Source organism: Camelus ferus, chromosome 25 (genome assembly GCF_009834535.1).
Source record: "Camelus ferus isolate YT-003-E chromosome 25, BCGSAC_Cfer_1.0, whole genome shotgun sequence".
Lineage (NCBI taxonomy): Eukaryota > Metazoa > Chordata > Mammalia > Artiodactyla > Camelidae > Camelus > Camelus ferus.
Window position 1 is genome coordinate 15,726,700 of NC_045720.1, and position 18,527 is coordinate 15,745,226.

General features: G+C 35.6%; 1 protein-coding gene across 3 annotated transcripts in view; it reads right to left on the reverse strand.

The window, feature by feature from the left end:
* The window catches only part of COL14A1 (collagen type XIV alpha 1 chain), a 184,338-nt gene that overhangs the window by 54,720 nt on the left and 111,091 nt on the right, over nt 1-18,527 (reverse strand). For all 3 annotated transcript variants that reach the window (XM_014560694.2, XM_014560692.2, XM_014560695.2), the window contains exons 34-36: nt 15,193-15,351; nt 7,161-7,238; nt 4,898-4,984 (exon numbers count right to left, since the gene is read on the reverse strand). In XM_014560694.2, the coding sequence (XP_014416180.1) occupies nt 4,898-4,984; nt 7,161-7,238; nt 15,193-15,351 (324 nt within the window). The remainder of the gene's footprint in view (nt 1-4,897; nt 4,985-7,160; nt 7,239-15,192; nt 15,352-18,527) is intronic.

Sequence of the window (18,527 nt, forward strand, 5' to 3'; positions counted from 1 at the left end):
CAAATATGACCTATAGTATTTTTGTGGTACTATTTGTTATGTGTAGATTGCATATGTGATATCACACTTTTTATATATCTCTGGGGTTTTAAACTTAATATGTTTTAGAGATTTTTCCGTGACAAAACATACAATCAAACTTATTATTAATGAGTTGAGTAGTTGTCTGAACCCTGGGCGTATGATAGTTTAACCATTCTTTCATTGCTGAAAGTGTAGGAGTTTTCCTGACAATTTTTTTGCTATCTAAACAATAGTGCAATTAATATCCTCACAAATCGCCTTAAGTACAAACTGTAATATTTAGGTACAAATGTTAATATTTAAAATATCAACAAGTATGGGGGAAAAGAATATGAAAATGAATATATGTATATTCATGTATGACTGAAAAAAAGTGCTGTATGCCAGAAATTGACACAGCATGGTAAACCAACTATAAATCAATGAAAATAAATTTTTTTTAATCTAAAGGACAAGATTAAAAAAAAAGATATCAACAAGTAGAATTTTAAATAAAATTTTGATGGATAAATTGTCAAAATGTGCTCCATAAACACTGTGCCAGTTTATTTATTTGTCAAGAGTTTGAGGGTCCTTGTTTCTCTGAACCTCAGTCTACACTTGATATTGTCAAACTTTTACTTTTTTTACCAACCTGACTGGTAAAAATAACACTTTACTCTTATTTTTATTTTAATTCCCCTTAAAACTACTGTGGTTGAGCACCTTTTTGTAACATTTATCCATTTGCATTTTATTTGCATTATATATTGCATTACATATCAGCACAACTACCTACTTATGTACTTTACCCAATTTTCTATTGGGTTGCAAGTCTTTTCCTCTTTAACGTGCAGAAATTCTTCATCTCTTTGGATACTACATCTTTAACTGTTATAGATAATGTGAATATTTTTCCCAACTGTGGCAGACACTGTTGGTTGGCTATCAAAGAGTTTTTCCTGACTTCCTTCTCCATTTTCTTCTCCATTTTATTTCTCCTTCTATAGACAAAGGTTTGCTTGCTTGGCCTCCTTTGCAATCAGGAACGGGCATGTGAACCAGTTTGGGCCAACTTGATCAAGAAGGCACAAGCCTACGGAGAGCACATTGGGAAGCTGGAACAGGCTCTGGTCTTGATAAAGTTGTTGAACAGCCACATGTGCCCTGGGACCATCTGTCTCTAAGCCTCTTGTTGAGTAAACAATGGATGTCCACATGTCCCAACTGTTTACACTATCGTGTTGGTCAAATTTTCTGTTTCTCGCAACAAACCCAGTGCATCCCAAGTAACATTCCCACTCTGGCACCTTTTAAATTTTGTTTGCTCATTTCAAGTGATTGTTTTTTAACTGAAGATTTTCTCCAAATGTGTTCAATTGGCTCACAGATATTCATACCCGAAGTATCATATCTAAAATACTTCTAACTAATTTTCTACCTTATCCCTAACCCTCATCACTGAGTATATAACAAGAACTCAACAAATTTTTGTGGTGTCAACTTCCATCCTTTCAATAAGATAGGGTTATTCTAGGCAAAAGGAATATGTTTCTTTCACCCACACCTTCCTCTAGCTCTTCTAGAGTTTTATTGGCACATAATACTGCAGAGTAAATTCTTGAATGAGAAAAATGACAACTATGTAAAATCATCAGACAAGGTTTATTACATACTGTTTGTGGTACTGTTTCTTAAGTAGTTCATTAAACTTTTGACATTTAAAAAATGTCAACAGTTTTTCTCCTGTTTCACCTTTTCTTTCACCCCCAAATCAGAGCTCAACACTTCTCCTTCACGTCTCTGCTGCTTTTATTCTCATTAAAAAGTTTGACTCTTAGGTCATATGTAAATATTTTATAACTTGTTCCAGCAGCATCGCAGATGAAAAAACCTGAAAACCCTCCAGCTAAAAAAACTTATTAATGCTGTTTGAAATAAAATAAACATTATTCTAATTAAGAACTGAATCCTTAAGTATCAGGAATGAAGAAGAAACCAAAAGCTGGAGCAGCAGGCATGTGCACTGAGGCTGCCATGGGGGAGGATGGGGAAGGATGGTTGAGGTTTGCTGCAAAGGGTGTATTTTATAGCCCACACAAGGCAACGAAATGTGAACTTGGACATATCACAGGTGGGGGAGGGTAGGATACGAAACATTCTTTAAAGCTGAGGAAATTGAAAGACTGCACTCTGAATGAGCTAGGGAAAAAGGAAAAAAAAAGAAAAAAGCCCACTAGCAGGTGGAGAATCAAGATATTGTTTCCACTTTAGCTTTGGGAGGAGAAGAAAATGTCTCCACTAAGAAATATTACCCAGAAGCTGATTCGCATACAATCAAGGAACCAGAATTTACATGGCCTATGAGGGTCACACGAAACTCCAAAGTCAAACTTTTAAGGTGGTTTTCAGTTGGCTGTATACCCAGGAGCTTAGCAGAAGCAGGCACATATATGTTCCGGGAAAATACAGCTCAAAAATGGGTTCAAAATATTCCCAGAGATAAAGGTTCCAGTAATGCAAATTCAAATATGTACCCCAATAATGACAAAATACATGTGGAAATAAGATAGCATGAGTAAAATCAGCAAAAAAAAAAAAAAAGAAAATAGAAAAATAAAGGCTGAATTAGAACCACATACATTGCAGATACTGAAATCATCACATAAAGAATGTAAATACCATACTGAATATATTTAAAAAAAATAATTTTGAAAATGTTACAAAAGAGGAAGAGACTATACAAATGACCAGAAGGTTTGAAAAGGAACAAAATATAACTTGTAGATCTGTTAAAAACAATAATCAAAATCAGAAGTGCAATAGATAGGCTAAATAGCACATTACCCATAGTTAAACACAGAGTACACAGAAAGTAATTTTGAAGATGTTACCCAGAATAAAGCCTGGAGGCACAAGCAGAAAATAAATAAGAGGTTAAAAAGGCAGAGTAAAATTACAAATGTTAATGTGCCTCTAGTTGAAGTTTCAGGAAAACACAGAGATGATTGGAGAGAGGCAATATTCAAAGAAATAATGACTAAGAAAATCCAAATATAATGAAAAACACTGGGATTCAAATTCATGAAAACCAAAAATTTCCAAAACAGCGAAACAATAACATCAAAAATCCACACCAAAACGTACTGCAGTGAAACTTCAGATCACTAAAAACAGAGGAATCTTGCAAGCAATCAGGGAGAAAAGATTTGTCACAGAAGAATGACAATTCAACGGACAGCTGGCTTTTCCCTAGCAACAATGCAAGCTATAAAACTGTCATAGCTCAGGGAAAAGTGCTCAGAGAAAATAGCTGCTAATCTTGAATTGCACTCTCAGTTTATTAGTTTGGGAAGTTGTCTGTCTGCTTTAATTGACGTCAATATTAAAACTTCAAGCAACGTAGGAGGTTTATTATGCTCTTATATTAAAACCTGAGCTGGTCCAGCAGAGTAGAGTAGATTTACCAAGCAGGGCAGCATGGAACCTCGGTTGCTCCCATCTTATTGCTGCGCTGTGCCCAAGGACATTGCTTATCAAAGTGGATTCACTACCACATGTTCCCACTCTAGTCTGCTGAGAAGGGTGAGCGTGGTTAAGGAAGACATTTGGTTTTCATTTAAAAACAACCATCCGGGTGACTGCATATACCTTCTCTCTCACTGGCCAGAACTTAGTCATAAGGTCACATTTACTCGCAAATAATCAAATCCCTAGCTGAACAGCCAAGTGCACTTGGCTGAAACTCAGGGCATCCTACTATTTTTAAAAGGCAGCGGTAATGAGTATGGGGGGCAATTAGCAATCTCGGTAACAACTATCAAAAGTACCTATTTGGGTTCTATATCCAGAGCTTGAAAGAATGTTCTCTGTGCCAAAGATAAAGGAGAAATTAGTGGGATATAGTCTAGACACATTCAGTAGGTTCTATTCCTTTTTGTTCAGAATAGGAAGTGTGGTACGTGAATGAAGGAAAATTATGTAGGTGGGGTCAACCTGGAGCCAACTTTCATGTTGCAAGCCAGCTGTCAGTGAGGGTTATCGACTGCATGCATGCTGACTGGGCCCGGCCACCAATGGCAAGCCATGTGCAAGCACTGGTCTGGATCAGAATATTCCTCCTGCGAGGTCTGAATTTCTTTATCTGCTCATGCACCTCCTCCCTGTTTTCTTTGTCTTTCTGCCTCGATACATTTGCCATTTCCTAACCACAGACCAGCTATATCATACTTATTTTAAAGAAACACTGATCACCCCAGGTTAGCCGGTTAGACATAAGCATTTAGACATATTACAAAAGATTTATCATGGTAAATTCAAAGACCCAGAGAGTGCAATTATATATATATTTTATATTAAAAAAATGTTTTCTTTCTCCTCTTCTCTCCCTCTTTTCTCTCTCTCTCTCTCCCTCGATTTCTCTCCCTCCTTTTCTGTAGGAAGTTCCAGTCCACAGTGGAAAACTTCATGCTCACATCAGGTAACTTTCCCAGAGATTCTGAAATCCTCCTTTCACATATAAATTTTGAGACAGGATGGGCAGAGGGAGTATATGTAAATCTTACAGCTACAAGCAGAGGGCCAGTGTTTGGAACATTCACACTGAAAACAAAGCCCAGGCCTTAAAAGGGAAGCTCCTGATTAGAGAGCACTGTGAGAGGAGCACGGCACAGCAGTTAAGAGCCTCATCTGCAGGCATCGGGGGACCTGGGTTTGAAGAGCAGCTCCTCCAGGCTGTGTTCTTTAGGCAAGTTACTTGACCTCTCTGTGCTTCAGTTTGCTCACAGGATTAAGTAAGTGTTTAGCACAGTGGCTGTCCCATATTAGACATGCAACAAGTGATTGTTATAAATACTATTAAAGAACACTTAAGCCCAAACTAGGCAAGACTTACTGGTGGGCCTGCTGGTCCCAGAGCCCCTTTGTTGATTTCAGAACAGGAGCAGGAATGTGGAAGGTCTGGGCAGGTCTCCTCATCCCTCTGAGGGGGAAAAAATAGCATAACTAGTTAACAAGCTAGTCTATACAAATGGCTTTATAAACTCAAAGAAAACACTTCAATTTAAGACACTTTAAAAAAATTCTTAAGTGAGCATTTGTCTAGAAAGGTGGAAAATATTTTCTTCTGACCATAAACTCTTCTTTTTAAAAAAAACAGTGAATGGGTTGAAAATAAGGAAAAACATCACAGCATTCATCTAAAGCTTTGAGATAGAAGGTCATTTCCTCTTGGAGAATTCTGCTGCCAGGCGACACTACAAGATGGATTATGAACGTCAATCTGAATATATCTGAATGAGCCACTGGAGTGTAGAGGAAGACAGAGCACCTGCTAAGAGCTATTTTTTTGTGGATTTGTGAATATCCCATTTAGAGTAGCAGTCAAATAGAAGTCCACCCTGGGTTAAGAAACTATAGAACTTCAAAGGGTTCCTCAGTCCCTTTGGATAGAGAGAAAGTGAGCTTCATTTTTGAAGACTTTGGGGGAAAGAAGTTAGAGTCGAATAGAGCACAGGTGGTAATTAATTTATCAAGTTGAAAATAATCTCAGTCTCTAAACTACTCACAATAGAAACCCCCAGAAAGCTGAGCGAAGGGTCTTACTTGCTTTTCTCTAAACAGTGCACAATAGTCAAAAGTTTCAGCTCACGAAAAGTTTCAGAAAAAAACTTCTGCTAACATATCTATCCTGATATCTTGGGTGGCTGGAGTGAAATACAAACTTAAGCATCCTGAAAGATCCCCTAAATGAGGCTGACAGCAGGCCTCCCATGACCAGAGACTCAGTGATGGTTTTGCCATTGCTCTTGACTGTGTCTCCATCCATGTCTTTCTACCATGGGATTTCCACATCTTCAGCAATAGACATGAAAAGGAGAGCTCTGAGAAGGGCTGGGTCCTTCCTAGGGGACATGGTGATCACATTTTGCTTGATACAGCGCAAGATTCAGAGTATTTCCCCTTCCAATTTCCAATCTACCTGCTCTTAAGCATAACAGCATAGTGTATCTGATTTAACTCCTCACCAGAGTTTAATGGAAATTTATTTTAACAAAAAAAGAAGTTACTTCCTTCTCAGACATAATCACCATGAATTTACTGCCTGCAACAGATGATGTGATCCGGTATATGGTCTTAAAAAAGCAAATCTTTTAGACTTGCTGAAATCTTCCCCATGCCCAGTCTCCAGGTTTAGCTATTGACCTGACTCCTGTCCAACCACAACAAGGTCAACATTTCCACTCAACGACCCTTAGGATTCTAAAACATGAATGTTTTTATATGCACAGGTATACCCTCCAATGAATTACATTTGGTATTAATAACGAGAAAAGATTTGGTTTTCTAGCAGCATTGCATAGGTTATATAGATCATGACTGATTCCCAAACTGTGTGGGAAGATGCCCTAGGGCACTACGCAAACTCACAGGGGCACCCCGAGTGTTTAAAAAAATCAAGAGAAACCCCAATACTCAGCATCCATTGGACTTCATATGAAAAACTAGCTCAAGGTGGTTCACAGTCTCAACATTAGATTTTGAAGCACTTTTTTTGATGCTGTCATATATTTGCAAATTTAGTTTTTCAGCAGTTCCTATGAAGGAAAGCAAGTACTATGGGAAAAATCAATATGGAAAAAGAAGTGATTCCAAGATATGAGAAGTTGTGCATTCTCAACAGGCACACCCATCCCATTAGTAAGCAACTGTGGTTATTTAAAAATAAAATATATAATCTCAGAATTTCAATTTATATACATTATTTTTTTACACAGCTACTGAGTTGTTAGGATGTAAAGACTTAATGAAGCTATTTGGATCTAACGATCTCATATATAGAATTGTCAGGTTTTTCTCTAGGCTTAGGGGTGCCATGAAAAAAAGCATTGTGACACTAAAGTCTTCATGAACCATGACACTTGGGAACATCTGGACTCTGAGTAAGTGGCACCCCATGGAGCTGGGCAGTTCCCACCATGTGTGTCAGTGTGTCCTGCTGATTCCAAACATACCTCCTTCTAATTTTCATTATCATCATAATGAATTATCTCTGACATGGCTTTTGTGAAACACGATTTCATTTTCAGGGAGCATTAAATACAACTTCTGAAAATTTCAATAAAGAACAGACCAAATAATGAAAGAAGAAGTCTTACCAAGCCGGGAAGTTCACAGCATTTGTCTTTATTGGCCCATGATGTGGAACAAACAATATCGAACATCTGTAACTGGAACTGCAATTTAAAAAGAAAATTGTCATTCAATAAAAGATCTATAGATCCCTTGTGTTTGTAATTATAATGATTTCATAGTATATACCACATAAATAGAACATCAATACATTTATAATATAATATTGCGGTGAATAAATTAAAAAGTCATTCCAACAATATCAACCTAATTTTGTTTCTCAAACACACAGTGATTTAAGATTTTTATCAGTAGTTACTCCATCTACCTTCCAGACTCCCTTATTTATCACAGCTGCCCCCTCCCATCTCTACCTAAAAAAGCTCAGTACTTCTGTCGAAATCTTCCCTACTGTTCATCACAGCTACTCCAAGCACCCCTGTAGTCCCACAATTCTCTGTATGTCTTTTATAGCGTATCTCCCACCATACAATGCAATTATTCATATTTTCTTTTCCTTAGACTGGGAACTCGTCAAAGGACAGAGAAGCACTTATTCATCTTTGTGTCCTCTATCATAACATGGGGCATGCAGTGGGTATTCATGAAAGCTTATCGAATTAATTCTGATTTTCATCACTTGTGCATATATTTGGCAACTTTTTCTCTAGTGCGTAATGCAAGCCAGACACCGTGTAGACCTTCAGAAGATGAAAATGAACAAAACCAGAGTCCTGCCCTCAAAGAATTTACAAGGAGTAAGAGACAGACACACACTGACTGTTTACAATGTGGTAAGCATCATGACAGATTCACATACAGGACTGTGAGAACTTGTGCAAAGTATATTTTTATTTAAGCCATTGATCACACCGTAAATACTTAGACAGTCCTGTTCTACTCATGTATGCTGGCAAAAACTTAATGTATATTTTGAAATATTTAGAAACATCATTATAATATCATTAAGGGCTCACAGTAGCTTCATGACCCAACCATTTCTAATACTGTATTTCTTCCTATGTTATTTTCAAATATTAAAATCAATTACAGAGCTGGGAGAAGAATGAAATTCTTTTCATTTTAAATCTGTAGCTTTCCTTCAGCAAGTGGTGTTTTCAGCAAGAACTGGAAGCTCTTGGCGCCTTATTTGCCCTCATCCCTGTCAAGGATCCCCTGGATAAAAATGAGAATACCCAAGTAGATCATATGACTGAAACAGGTTACTATCAATGCATGCAGCATCACAAAAGAGCCTGCCCTACGTGACAGCAAAGAAAGTAAAGTCAAGCTTTCTCTTGTTATATCCAGGAAGACGTGGTTGCTAACATCCCTCCCCTAAGTGAGTTTTGCAAGACTAATAAAATAACCCTTAAATATTGAAAGCAGATCCATAAATCAAAACACCATGTTTTCTTATTTCTATATACAATTATTGTGCTGCTTGAAGAAATATGTGCATGGCTCACTACTCTCTTTTTTTTTTTTTCCAGAATAATAAAAAAAAATTGTTCCCAAAGGATGTGGTATCTGAGTCTGTTTAGAGCAAACATAGAGCCAAATTATAATCATTAAAAAATTAGGCTTTTAAAAGTAAAGTATTTTTAAAGAACATGGCTGCTGATTTTCATGAAACACAACAATAGCAACAAAATATTTCAAGGAGCATAGGAGTTAGGAGGCTATGGAGCTGGACTGCCTGGGTGTAATCCACCCACAAGCTAAGTCATTTTAAACAAATCACTTAATGTGTTGGAGTCTCAATTTTCCTTATCTGTAAAATTAGCATAATGACAGTAGCTATTCATTAGTGTAGCAATAGTAGCCGTAACAATAAAGTGAATTCACAAAGGGAAATAATTAGAAGAGTTCCTGGAATAGAGTTATAAATAATAAATATTATTTTAATGTAACATGGACAGCCCTTGCCTAATAGATCTTCAAGCTGCAGAAGGATATATTAACAGAGGCCAAAACAGTGGAATCAAAGTGAAGGTGATGCAGTATTGAGAGCAGAAATGTAATACTAGTTTTTTTCCACAATAATCATATCTGTTTAATATTTTGGTTGAGAAAAAACTTAGCAAATAACAATAATAGCAGCAAATATTTATTGAAAAACTTCCTATGTGTCAGGCACAATCCTAAGGACTTTACCTCTAACATTGAATCTTCTAATCACCATCATGAAGTATGAGAATAGTAATGTCAACCCCATTCTGTAAATTAGGACCTGGGACAAAAAAAACCCTAAGTGATTTAAGCCCATGTTGAAAGCTGAATTCTGGTTGGGATTGGAACAGCACACCTCATTTCTTTTCTTTTCTTTTTTCACTTGCAATGTAAATTTAACAATACAATTTTACATAGAATGTTAAGAGCACTTTTCTTCATATTTTACAGAAGGACTTGAAACATACGGACTTTCTATTAATATTCACCCCATAGCAAATCCAAATCTGACTCCTAAATAGAGGCATTACAATTTGTTTACAGTTTAAAGGCTTCATGGTCATAAGAGGAGGAGGGAAAAGCATAGGTTTATTTTATATAACTGAATGAAAAATAAACTCAAGAAATAGTAAATAAGATTGAACATGGTCCCATGCGCCCTGAAGGAGATGGTGCCCGATTTGGAGGGGTGATTGCTGTGTCCAAAGAGTCTCCTATTTGGAACTTCTGTGACTGCAGGGTCATGGGCTCATCGGTCCCCTTTCTCCCAGACATGGTGCTGCCAGTTCCTTCACTCTGTAGCCAGACCTTTTAAGATCCTCGAAAACAATTGCAAAATTGAAGTGAACAGCACACCTCATTTTCTCGTGGTTTATTTTGTAGTGAACAGATCTTTGGTGAAATGTTTAAAATCCAGACACCCTAGCCTAACTTTACAATGCCATTTGTCCGGGGACATTTATTAAATGGGTCCTATTATGATAGCAGTACATAGATTCAGTTGATTCTGTAAGTCATTCATCCATTAAGAAATTTTCCATTTCTGAATAGAGCCCTCAGTGTAAAAACATTTTAGTGAATGGAAAGATTTATTTAAATCAAAGGCCTTTCACTAGTCCTAAGACACACCAGGGTTTCCTGAAGTTTTTCAAATAAACATTCATCGCCCAATCTCCTACAACAGTACAATGTCTCCATACAAACCTTTGGCTAAACTTCTTCTACCCTATTGATTTACTGGGATTCTTATGAGTTCATTTTATTTATGCAAGAGGTTTAATGCCTACTAAGTGCTGAATGAAGCTAATACTATCATTCGAAGAATGCTTGTGGGTTGTCGTTTCTTTTGCAAGTTAGATGAAGTCAGCAGTCTTTTTGGTGTGAGTACAACAAATTTATTCACAATTGTTTTGCATTCGTAATAGTTAGATTCCTCAGCCTTCATTTAGAGATGTCTTTTCCAAGGCACATTTCTGGGGATTGATTTTTGAAAAATCTGGCTTTTATTCCAGAAGCAATTACATACAAATTTATACAAATTATGGAGGAAATATTTCAGAGATGATATGTTAAAAGATCTTATATTTGAGTGCCTGAAAATGCAAGACAGTGTGGTTCAAAATAAATCACACTTCAAGCAACTAAAGCAAGAGTCAGCCTCTTTTTACTTTTGGAACTTTCCCCCCTTGTAATTAACTGAACATTATGAAAAAATATATCTGTGCAAAAAAAAAAAAAACCCCTCCCACTTTAACTTTTTATAATCTCTTTCAAGAGAATAGTTAGACAATTACAAATGCTCATTTTTCATTATTGGACATTTTTGTCTGGGTGTAGCACAAAAGACAAGTCGTTTGGGGTCAAATGTTAGCATAAAAATAAGATTAAAATATTCCTCAGCAGTTGAGTCACTGTGATCTGTGAATGGGAATTAGAATGTACTCTCGGCTCAACTTGCCACTCATGACCAGATTTCTTCTGATTTTTTTCTAGCATAACATTTTTAAGCTTATAATATGAAGTCAAACTGGACCTGAACTTACCCACACATTTAGAGAGCTCTACATTGCCCGGGAACACAGGAGAAAGAGTACTGGGGACCTAAGCAAGCTTCTGCTTTTGATTTGGTGTGTAACTTTTGTTGACTCCACCTCAAAACTAAGATTTATTAAGCATTTATCACTTGTCAGCTATTGAACATAGTGTTTTATCTACTTTTAATCAACTTCTTGAATTTAAGGGAAACCATGATGTTACTAGCTAAATTAGAAGATGAAGATTAACAGCTGTTGTACTTGTTGGTAGTAATTAGAATGTTTAGGTGTAGACATGCTTGGCGGGGGAACATTTTGATCATGTTTATTTCAAGGTTGTAATTCAAATAATGGCGAGTTTTTGAACTTGCCAATGAGCAGACACTGATGCTGTTCAGACAAGATTCTTTCCTCTGCCTTAAGTTCTATCATAGTCAGTCTGACTCAGTGGAAAAGAGCTCAGTATGGAAGGCAGGTAATATATGCAACTCAGGCACAGCCTTTTATCACACTTTCCCCACTTTTGAAAAGGGATCCTTCCCTAACTTCAAGTCTTAGTTTCTGTACCAATAAAATGGGAATAAGTATCTCTTCCTAGGGTTATTAGAAGATTAAATGAGGTCATCTCAGAAAAGTACACACTGCCTAGTCCATAGTAGGCATGCATTAAATACTAGCCACTAATAGATAAAAAATAAGTTTCTACTGTATAGCACAGGGAACCATATTCAATAACTTGTAACCTATGGTGAAGAAGAATATGAGAATGAATGTATATATGTTTCTATGTGAAGTATTGTGCTGTACACCAGAAATTGACACAACATGGTAAACTGACTGCACTTCAATAAAATATATATTTAAAAAATTGAAAAAATATATAAATATTAGCCACTATCATCATTTTAAGGATTAAAAGATATAATTCCTGTGAAAACACAGTAATTTTCTTGTGATTTAAAAACACTTGTTTCCATAGGATCATGGACTAGTCTACTGCTGATTCCTACATAAAAGGTTTAATCTGTAAATAAAATTCCCATGTGTGTTTTGACAGCTAAATTAAACCTGCTTATTAGTTTAGTCCCACTAGGGACTTCTGCTGCCTGTAAAATCTTGCATATCTGAAGACAAGTTGTTTTTATTACGAATATGAGTAATTTCAACACAGTAGTTACTATATTCCTAAATTCATTAATCTTTCCTCCACTCAACTTTGGTTTAAAAAGACAATAGTCTTCAAAGACTTAAAATTTAGAGTTTTTCCATCATCTGGCATTTTTTTGAATCATTGCTAAATTTGTCAGGGAATGCTGACCTATGAACTACTAATTTCTCTTGTGTACTTAAGTCTCTTGGAATAATCTAAAACTTGTACATTACACATTCCCTGTTGCTGGGTACTAGACTACATATGTATATCAAGATGATGTTAGCAATCTGTGATTTCTAAATTGAAGACTGAAGACTGAAGCTTCTCTCTTGCCTTGCACTGAAACAATAAATAGCCAAAAAAAAAAAAAAAAAGCAAGTGAGTTTCCAATCACATTCTTGAGATCTAATCTAATATCATCCATTTCAACAGAATCAAATTCCTCAATAAGTGGGTAGACTGAAAATCTATTTAGTAAAATTCCAACAAAAGCCACAACTCTTCTACTAGCTCTACAAAGAACTCTTTAATTATTGACTTCTATAAATTCCCCTTTGTCTACTACTGGGTGGACGTTACCACAGAGGGTGCTCTGTTTAATTGCTTTTCTTTCATGGCCAAAAGTAAAGATTCATCACTGGTAGGCCTGAAATCTATAGTCCCTTTTGCTTTCAGAAGTAAAGCCTTTAATATTTAATTGGTGATATGTTTGGACTACAATTACTACACAGAGCATAATTTGAAGTGTAGCTATTGTAATTATAAACCTGTCTTGTAAAATACAAATTATCATTGGGAGAAGGTATGATAATTATTGTTGGCTTGTTGTTGGTACCACACATGGAAGACGATATATACAAAACAGCATTTTAAGAAAGAACATATACTATTCAAATAGATGATATTCTATTTAATTTCTATCAAGCGTTTCTTGAGAACTTGCTCTGTTCATATGAATTTATTAGATGTTGTGATGTAGGGTAGAAGCAAGTGGTTGCAAGTGAAGACCATGACATGGTTTCTACTTCAAGGGATTTATACTCTGGGTGGAGATGTGAAATGCAGATGTATGGAAGATCAAGAAAATAATATGTGACTACAAATAGCTGTTAAGCAAATCCTAGAGGTTTAAAATAGATAAAATGGAAAAGATATTGTGGACATCCTTCAATAATAATAGATGCTCTTCACTGAATGCCTACTAAGTGTCAGGGATTTTATATGCATTATGTCTAAAATAAAAAAAAAACAATAGTACTAAGTGATATGGATCATAATCTCATACACTTGGAATTGTTTCTTTTTCTTAAGTTAGAGTTGATTCATCCATCCATCTGAGCATCCTTAGTTTGCTAATTCGGGAACCTTATAAACTCTGGAGAGTGCTGTCATTAAAGCATCCTCCATGAAGCAGAAGGTGGTGTGTTTCTTAATCAGCATGAAATACCACACATTGAGAGGAGGTAACTCCTCAATATTATGTAAATGTTCTTAACAGTCTCTTACCACAACTGAAAACAAAAGAGCCTTCCACAGCTGTTCATATTCTCTCTTTCCAAACATCTAATCTATAGTTCTCCAAAGCAAAGTAGGACAAAAGAACTTATAAAGATATTTAAAAGCTAAGTAGTTAAATTAATTAGCACGCCTCTATCAAGGTCTGAAAGCATTAGCATTCCCCTATTGTACACAAAGATTTCATGTCTATTGTTACAGCAAAGAGAAATGCCATGAAACAACCAAGTGTCCCAAAGTAAACCCCTTTACCACTCGGGGACTGTTTCCTAGTGTATAAATTGAATGGGTTACTCTAGAGCAATGAAATTAGAACTGTGTTCCTGGAAGTTCCCTTAGGGATCATTGGAGTGTGGGGACACCTGCTACCCCATGTCCCCTCTCCCATTCAATCAACATGGGTCTGTTTTAATTGCATTCATTTATTTGATATATTAGAAGATTTCATTTGCACTAAGGGATTTCAGCTTAAAAAAACTTTAAGAACCACCAGGTCCTTCTAAAATTCCATATGGCTGGCTAGTTCTACAGATCTGTGTGCTACAATAATAATAAATCATCGTAATAGTAAATCATAATTAACTTGATTATTCTGTTCCACACAAGAGAAATGTAGATTTGAATACATGGAATTGCTTCCAAAAATAAAATTCCCTCCAGGATAATTGGTCCTAACTCTTGAATGATTCAAATTAGAGAATGTTGCTAATTAGCTGTGAATGTGTGTTGTTAAAACAACAGCTTGTATACACTACTCTTTTTTGTGGGTAGTGACTAAAGGGAATTTGGTTTCTTTGCCAGTTGGAAGTCTCCTAGCCTTAAATTCCATATTGCATGATGAAAAATGTACCTTAGAATGATTTGTTATTTCAGTAATTATTAGATTAAAGGGTAAACTTTACATTAGCAATAGCAAAAACCTACTTTTAAAATGCCCAAATCTAACCCAAATGAGAGGCTTATGTCAATTTCCTGTGTATAACCACCACATATTTTGTACAAATTTGTGTTTGCTTATATAAATGAGGTTCATTTACAGTTTTGATTCTCATTAACAAACCATCTATGCCACAATATTTTATTTGAATTTTAAAATATGATTATTTTACTATTCGAATTTTAAAATGCATTTAGGAAATCAACTAGTCTAATTCCTGGATCATTCTCCTTATAATATAGCAGAAGCACATGCCAAGAGATTTGTGTGTTCATGCTCTAATTCACCGGAAGAAGTCATTATCTATTTATCTATCCATTCATCAATCCATCCAGTCTATTTATCATCCATCTATTCCTCCATCCATCCATCCTTCTACCAAACTTTTCCCCTGGAAAACAGATAATTGTATTTTAAGGGGATTTTTTTTTATAACAATAACACAATTTCACTATTTATCCACTTACTGGTGCCGAGTTTCCATTTGGTCCTCTTGATCTAACCATTCTTCCTAGAACTTCTACACCATCCGATGTGATATTAGATGATGCATTTATTGCCTTCTCACCAACTTGCTTGCAGTCAATTACCACTTTGGCCAAAGTCTTGCTGACAACAATGTGTAGCTGGGTAAAAGTAAAGATGTTTTAGGAGCTAAGAAGTAGGAGAAAATATCAACCAAATTTACATAATTGCATGACTCATCACCAAAAAAGTATGAAAGAGAAGAGAAGGAATTCTGTCTCTATGCATTTTGCTTGAGGAGAAAAATTTTACTTTTACCATTTCCATGATTGTCCCACACTCAGGTACCATCCCTATTTTTATGTAATTAATACTTTTCTTTAAAATTATTTTGAAAAGATTCACTTTTTAATATCTAGCCTTCCTCTAAAACAGTAATGTCTTGAAATCACAAGATTTCTGTTAGTTATGCCTTTTCTGAATGCACATTAAAATAAACACAAAAAAAATTTTTTTAAATGCTGGTTGATTCACCAGGAAAAAAAAAAAAAACTAAGATATTACTAGTGGTTGGCAAATCACACTTTGATAATTTATTTAATTTAAGATGAGGAGAGGAGATCTAGAATTCAAAAGAAAAGGAGGAATGCTTTCTGGTGACTCCAGGTCCAAATGAGTTAATGCTCTTTGGTTTAATGTATGGTGCAATTTTCTTCAAACTCTAGTCTCTAGAATCTGGAGGTCCATGGTAATATATTCAGGAGTCTACACATTCTTGAGAGGATTTGTAAAAATCTGTGTTTCCATGTAGATGATCATCAAAGGTAAGTATATTCTAGACGAACAACACTGTAAGTTCTGCCGTGATATTTCAGTGCTTATAAATGCATTTCAATTTACCATGATGTCTGCCCTGTGAATACCTCTTGCCAGGACAGTCTACTTATTTAGTGAGCTGAAAGAGGGAATTAATAGGCAAATGATGATTTCCACATCAAGAGAAAGCCCAAAGAAGATACAAACAACTGCATAAGGGAAGGCAGCATGGTAGTTCAAAGAAAAAAAGCATAGGACAATGGGAATGGTGGTTCTGAGAGTTATTAACAGCTAGCACTGTATTTGCATTGTGAGCAGAGGTTGAATGTCAGTGAAATAATGTCACTTTTCATATTGAAATAACGTTATTTTTAATTTTATTGGCTTCATGCAACTTATTTATTTTTATTTCATTGTTTTGCATAGGAACTAAAAGCATAAAGATTTAGACTAATTTTTATTTAGTGCTTTATTTAAGTTACATCATGATAAAAATAATTTAAGTCAACAGTGGAGGCTCTTGAGAATTCTTTTTTTCTGCAAAAGTTAACCATAACCAGAAAGAGAAACATGCTAAAGGAAATCCCCCACATTACTTGCTTTAACAAGTTAATTAACATCCCCTTTACCATCATTTAGAAGGGAATAATTTGACTCTGGTGCATTTCTGAGCCTTGGAATACTTTTCTTTATTGTAAATTACAGAAATTTTCATGTTGGGTGCTAGATAACCTAACGTATAATATCCATGCTTTAAGAATTATTATCATTCTTGTGGGGAGATTATTCACATATTAAAAATAAAACAGTTTTTGCTTGACAAAAGGAGACATTGAAAGGTTTTAAAATATATTCTGCTTCTTTGGTTGCACTTAAGGTTCAATTTATGTCATTATTAACTTTTTTGAAAGACACCTTGGGGCCACACTGCACATCCAAAGTGTAAAAAAGTAAAGCCAATGGAAAAATCAATGAGAAATTAGGGTAAAGTAGTGATTCAATTGTAATATAAGTTTATTAAAAAATCAAATTTGATCTCTACCAATTGAATATGCATCAATATTTTCCATTCATCAATCTGTTAATAAAGCAGTTTGTTATATGATAAGCCTTTACTTTGTTTGTTTGGTTGTTTGGCTTTGCTAACACTTAACAAAATGAAGGAAGGATTTTCCTCAAACAACTTTAAAAAACTTGAAGGTATATAAATTTGAAACCAATTTTCAATTAGCCTTAGTCTTTGAGTTTTTCTAGTAAGATAAGTAAAGCTTAACATTTACCTAAGATTCATGAAGGAGTGTCTGGAATAAGAATGACATGTTCATGCCTATATCAGTGTGTTTTTTAAAGCAAACACTGATGAAATCTCACATGCTTTTCATTTCCCCTGTAATATTTCTTGACTACTTTGCAGTTGACTCTGCCTAACCAAGAAAAGAATCATGTCTAGAAGAAGTTGATAAATAAAGGACAGTAACTCCAAAGAAATTCTCACGGGACAATTTGGAACCATGAACTAATAAATCACTTGAATCTCATGTGTTTGTAAGATGCATTGTACTTCTGGTTATATAGTCGTATGAAACTAGGAAAAAAAATTTTTGTGCAACTTTTCTGATGCAAAAAATAAGAGTAAGAATTTTGTTATGCAATTGTTCTTATGCAGTTGTGGTATTCAAAACCCCAGAAAGTAGCAAAGTTGTGTAAATTAGACAGATCTGACCACATTCTAGGTCAGGAGACGAAGCCAAGATGAAGACAACTGTGTGGTATCCCTTCCCTCCCCCTGACAGGACAAGAAGGGTGAGGTTAAGAGGCAAGGCTTTTCGCAGCACCACCTAGTAAATGTTTTGCTCTCCGGACAGTCTTGGTGTTGCATTCCTTAACAGGCCAGAAATCAGTGTGATTATTCACTAAACACAAAGGAAACAGTAAATGTTAGAAGGAAGCATGTCTACTCCAGTGATCACCAAAATTAAGTATTTCAGAGATGTGAAATGTTAAGGGACAGAGTTCTACCACAAGTGCCAGGTTAGAATCAAAACAACTAATCAGGTTTTACAAAATTCTTCCAAAGGGTAGCTTATATGATGGCAGCGCTGGGTTGTCTGTACATACATAAAAGTCTCAGTGCAATCTGTCTTCATATTTCAATATGATTTGGCTGATTGTACTTTATCTATGTTGGTAGGCAGGTAGACCAGCAGTCCTCCCTATATCACACAGATGTAGCAAATTGTAAACAACTATCTGCTTAATAATACAGTACCCTTTACTACATCGTTCCTCAAAGTAGAAACCTGGACCACTTCTATTGTAGGGGACCAAAATTTGCCACGCCAAAATATCTCTTTGGTATGTGGATTATTTCAAGCTGCAAATAATCAAGGCCCAAGAGACTCTTCTTCCTGAAACTTTGACCTTCTTTCTAACTGTGTAAAACAATTTAGACAGAGGGCTTGTTTCTGGAACAGAGCTATCACCAGAGATGTCTGCAAAGAAGAAGGGCTAGGTGTGGTGG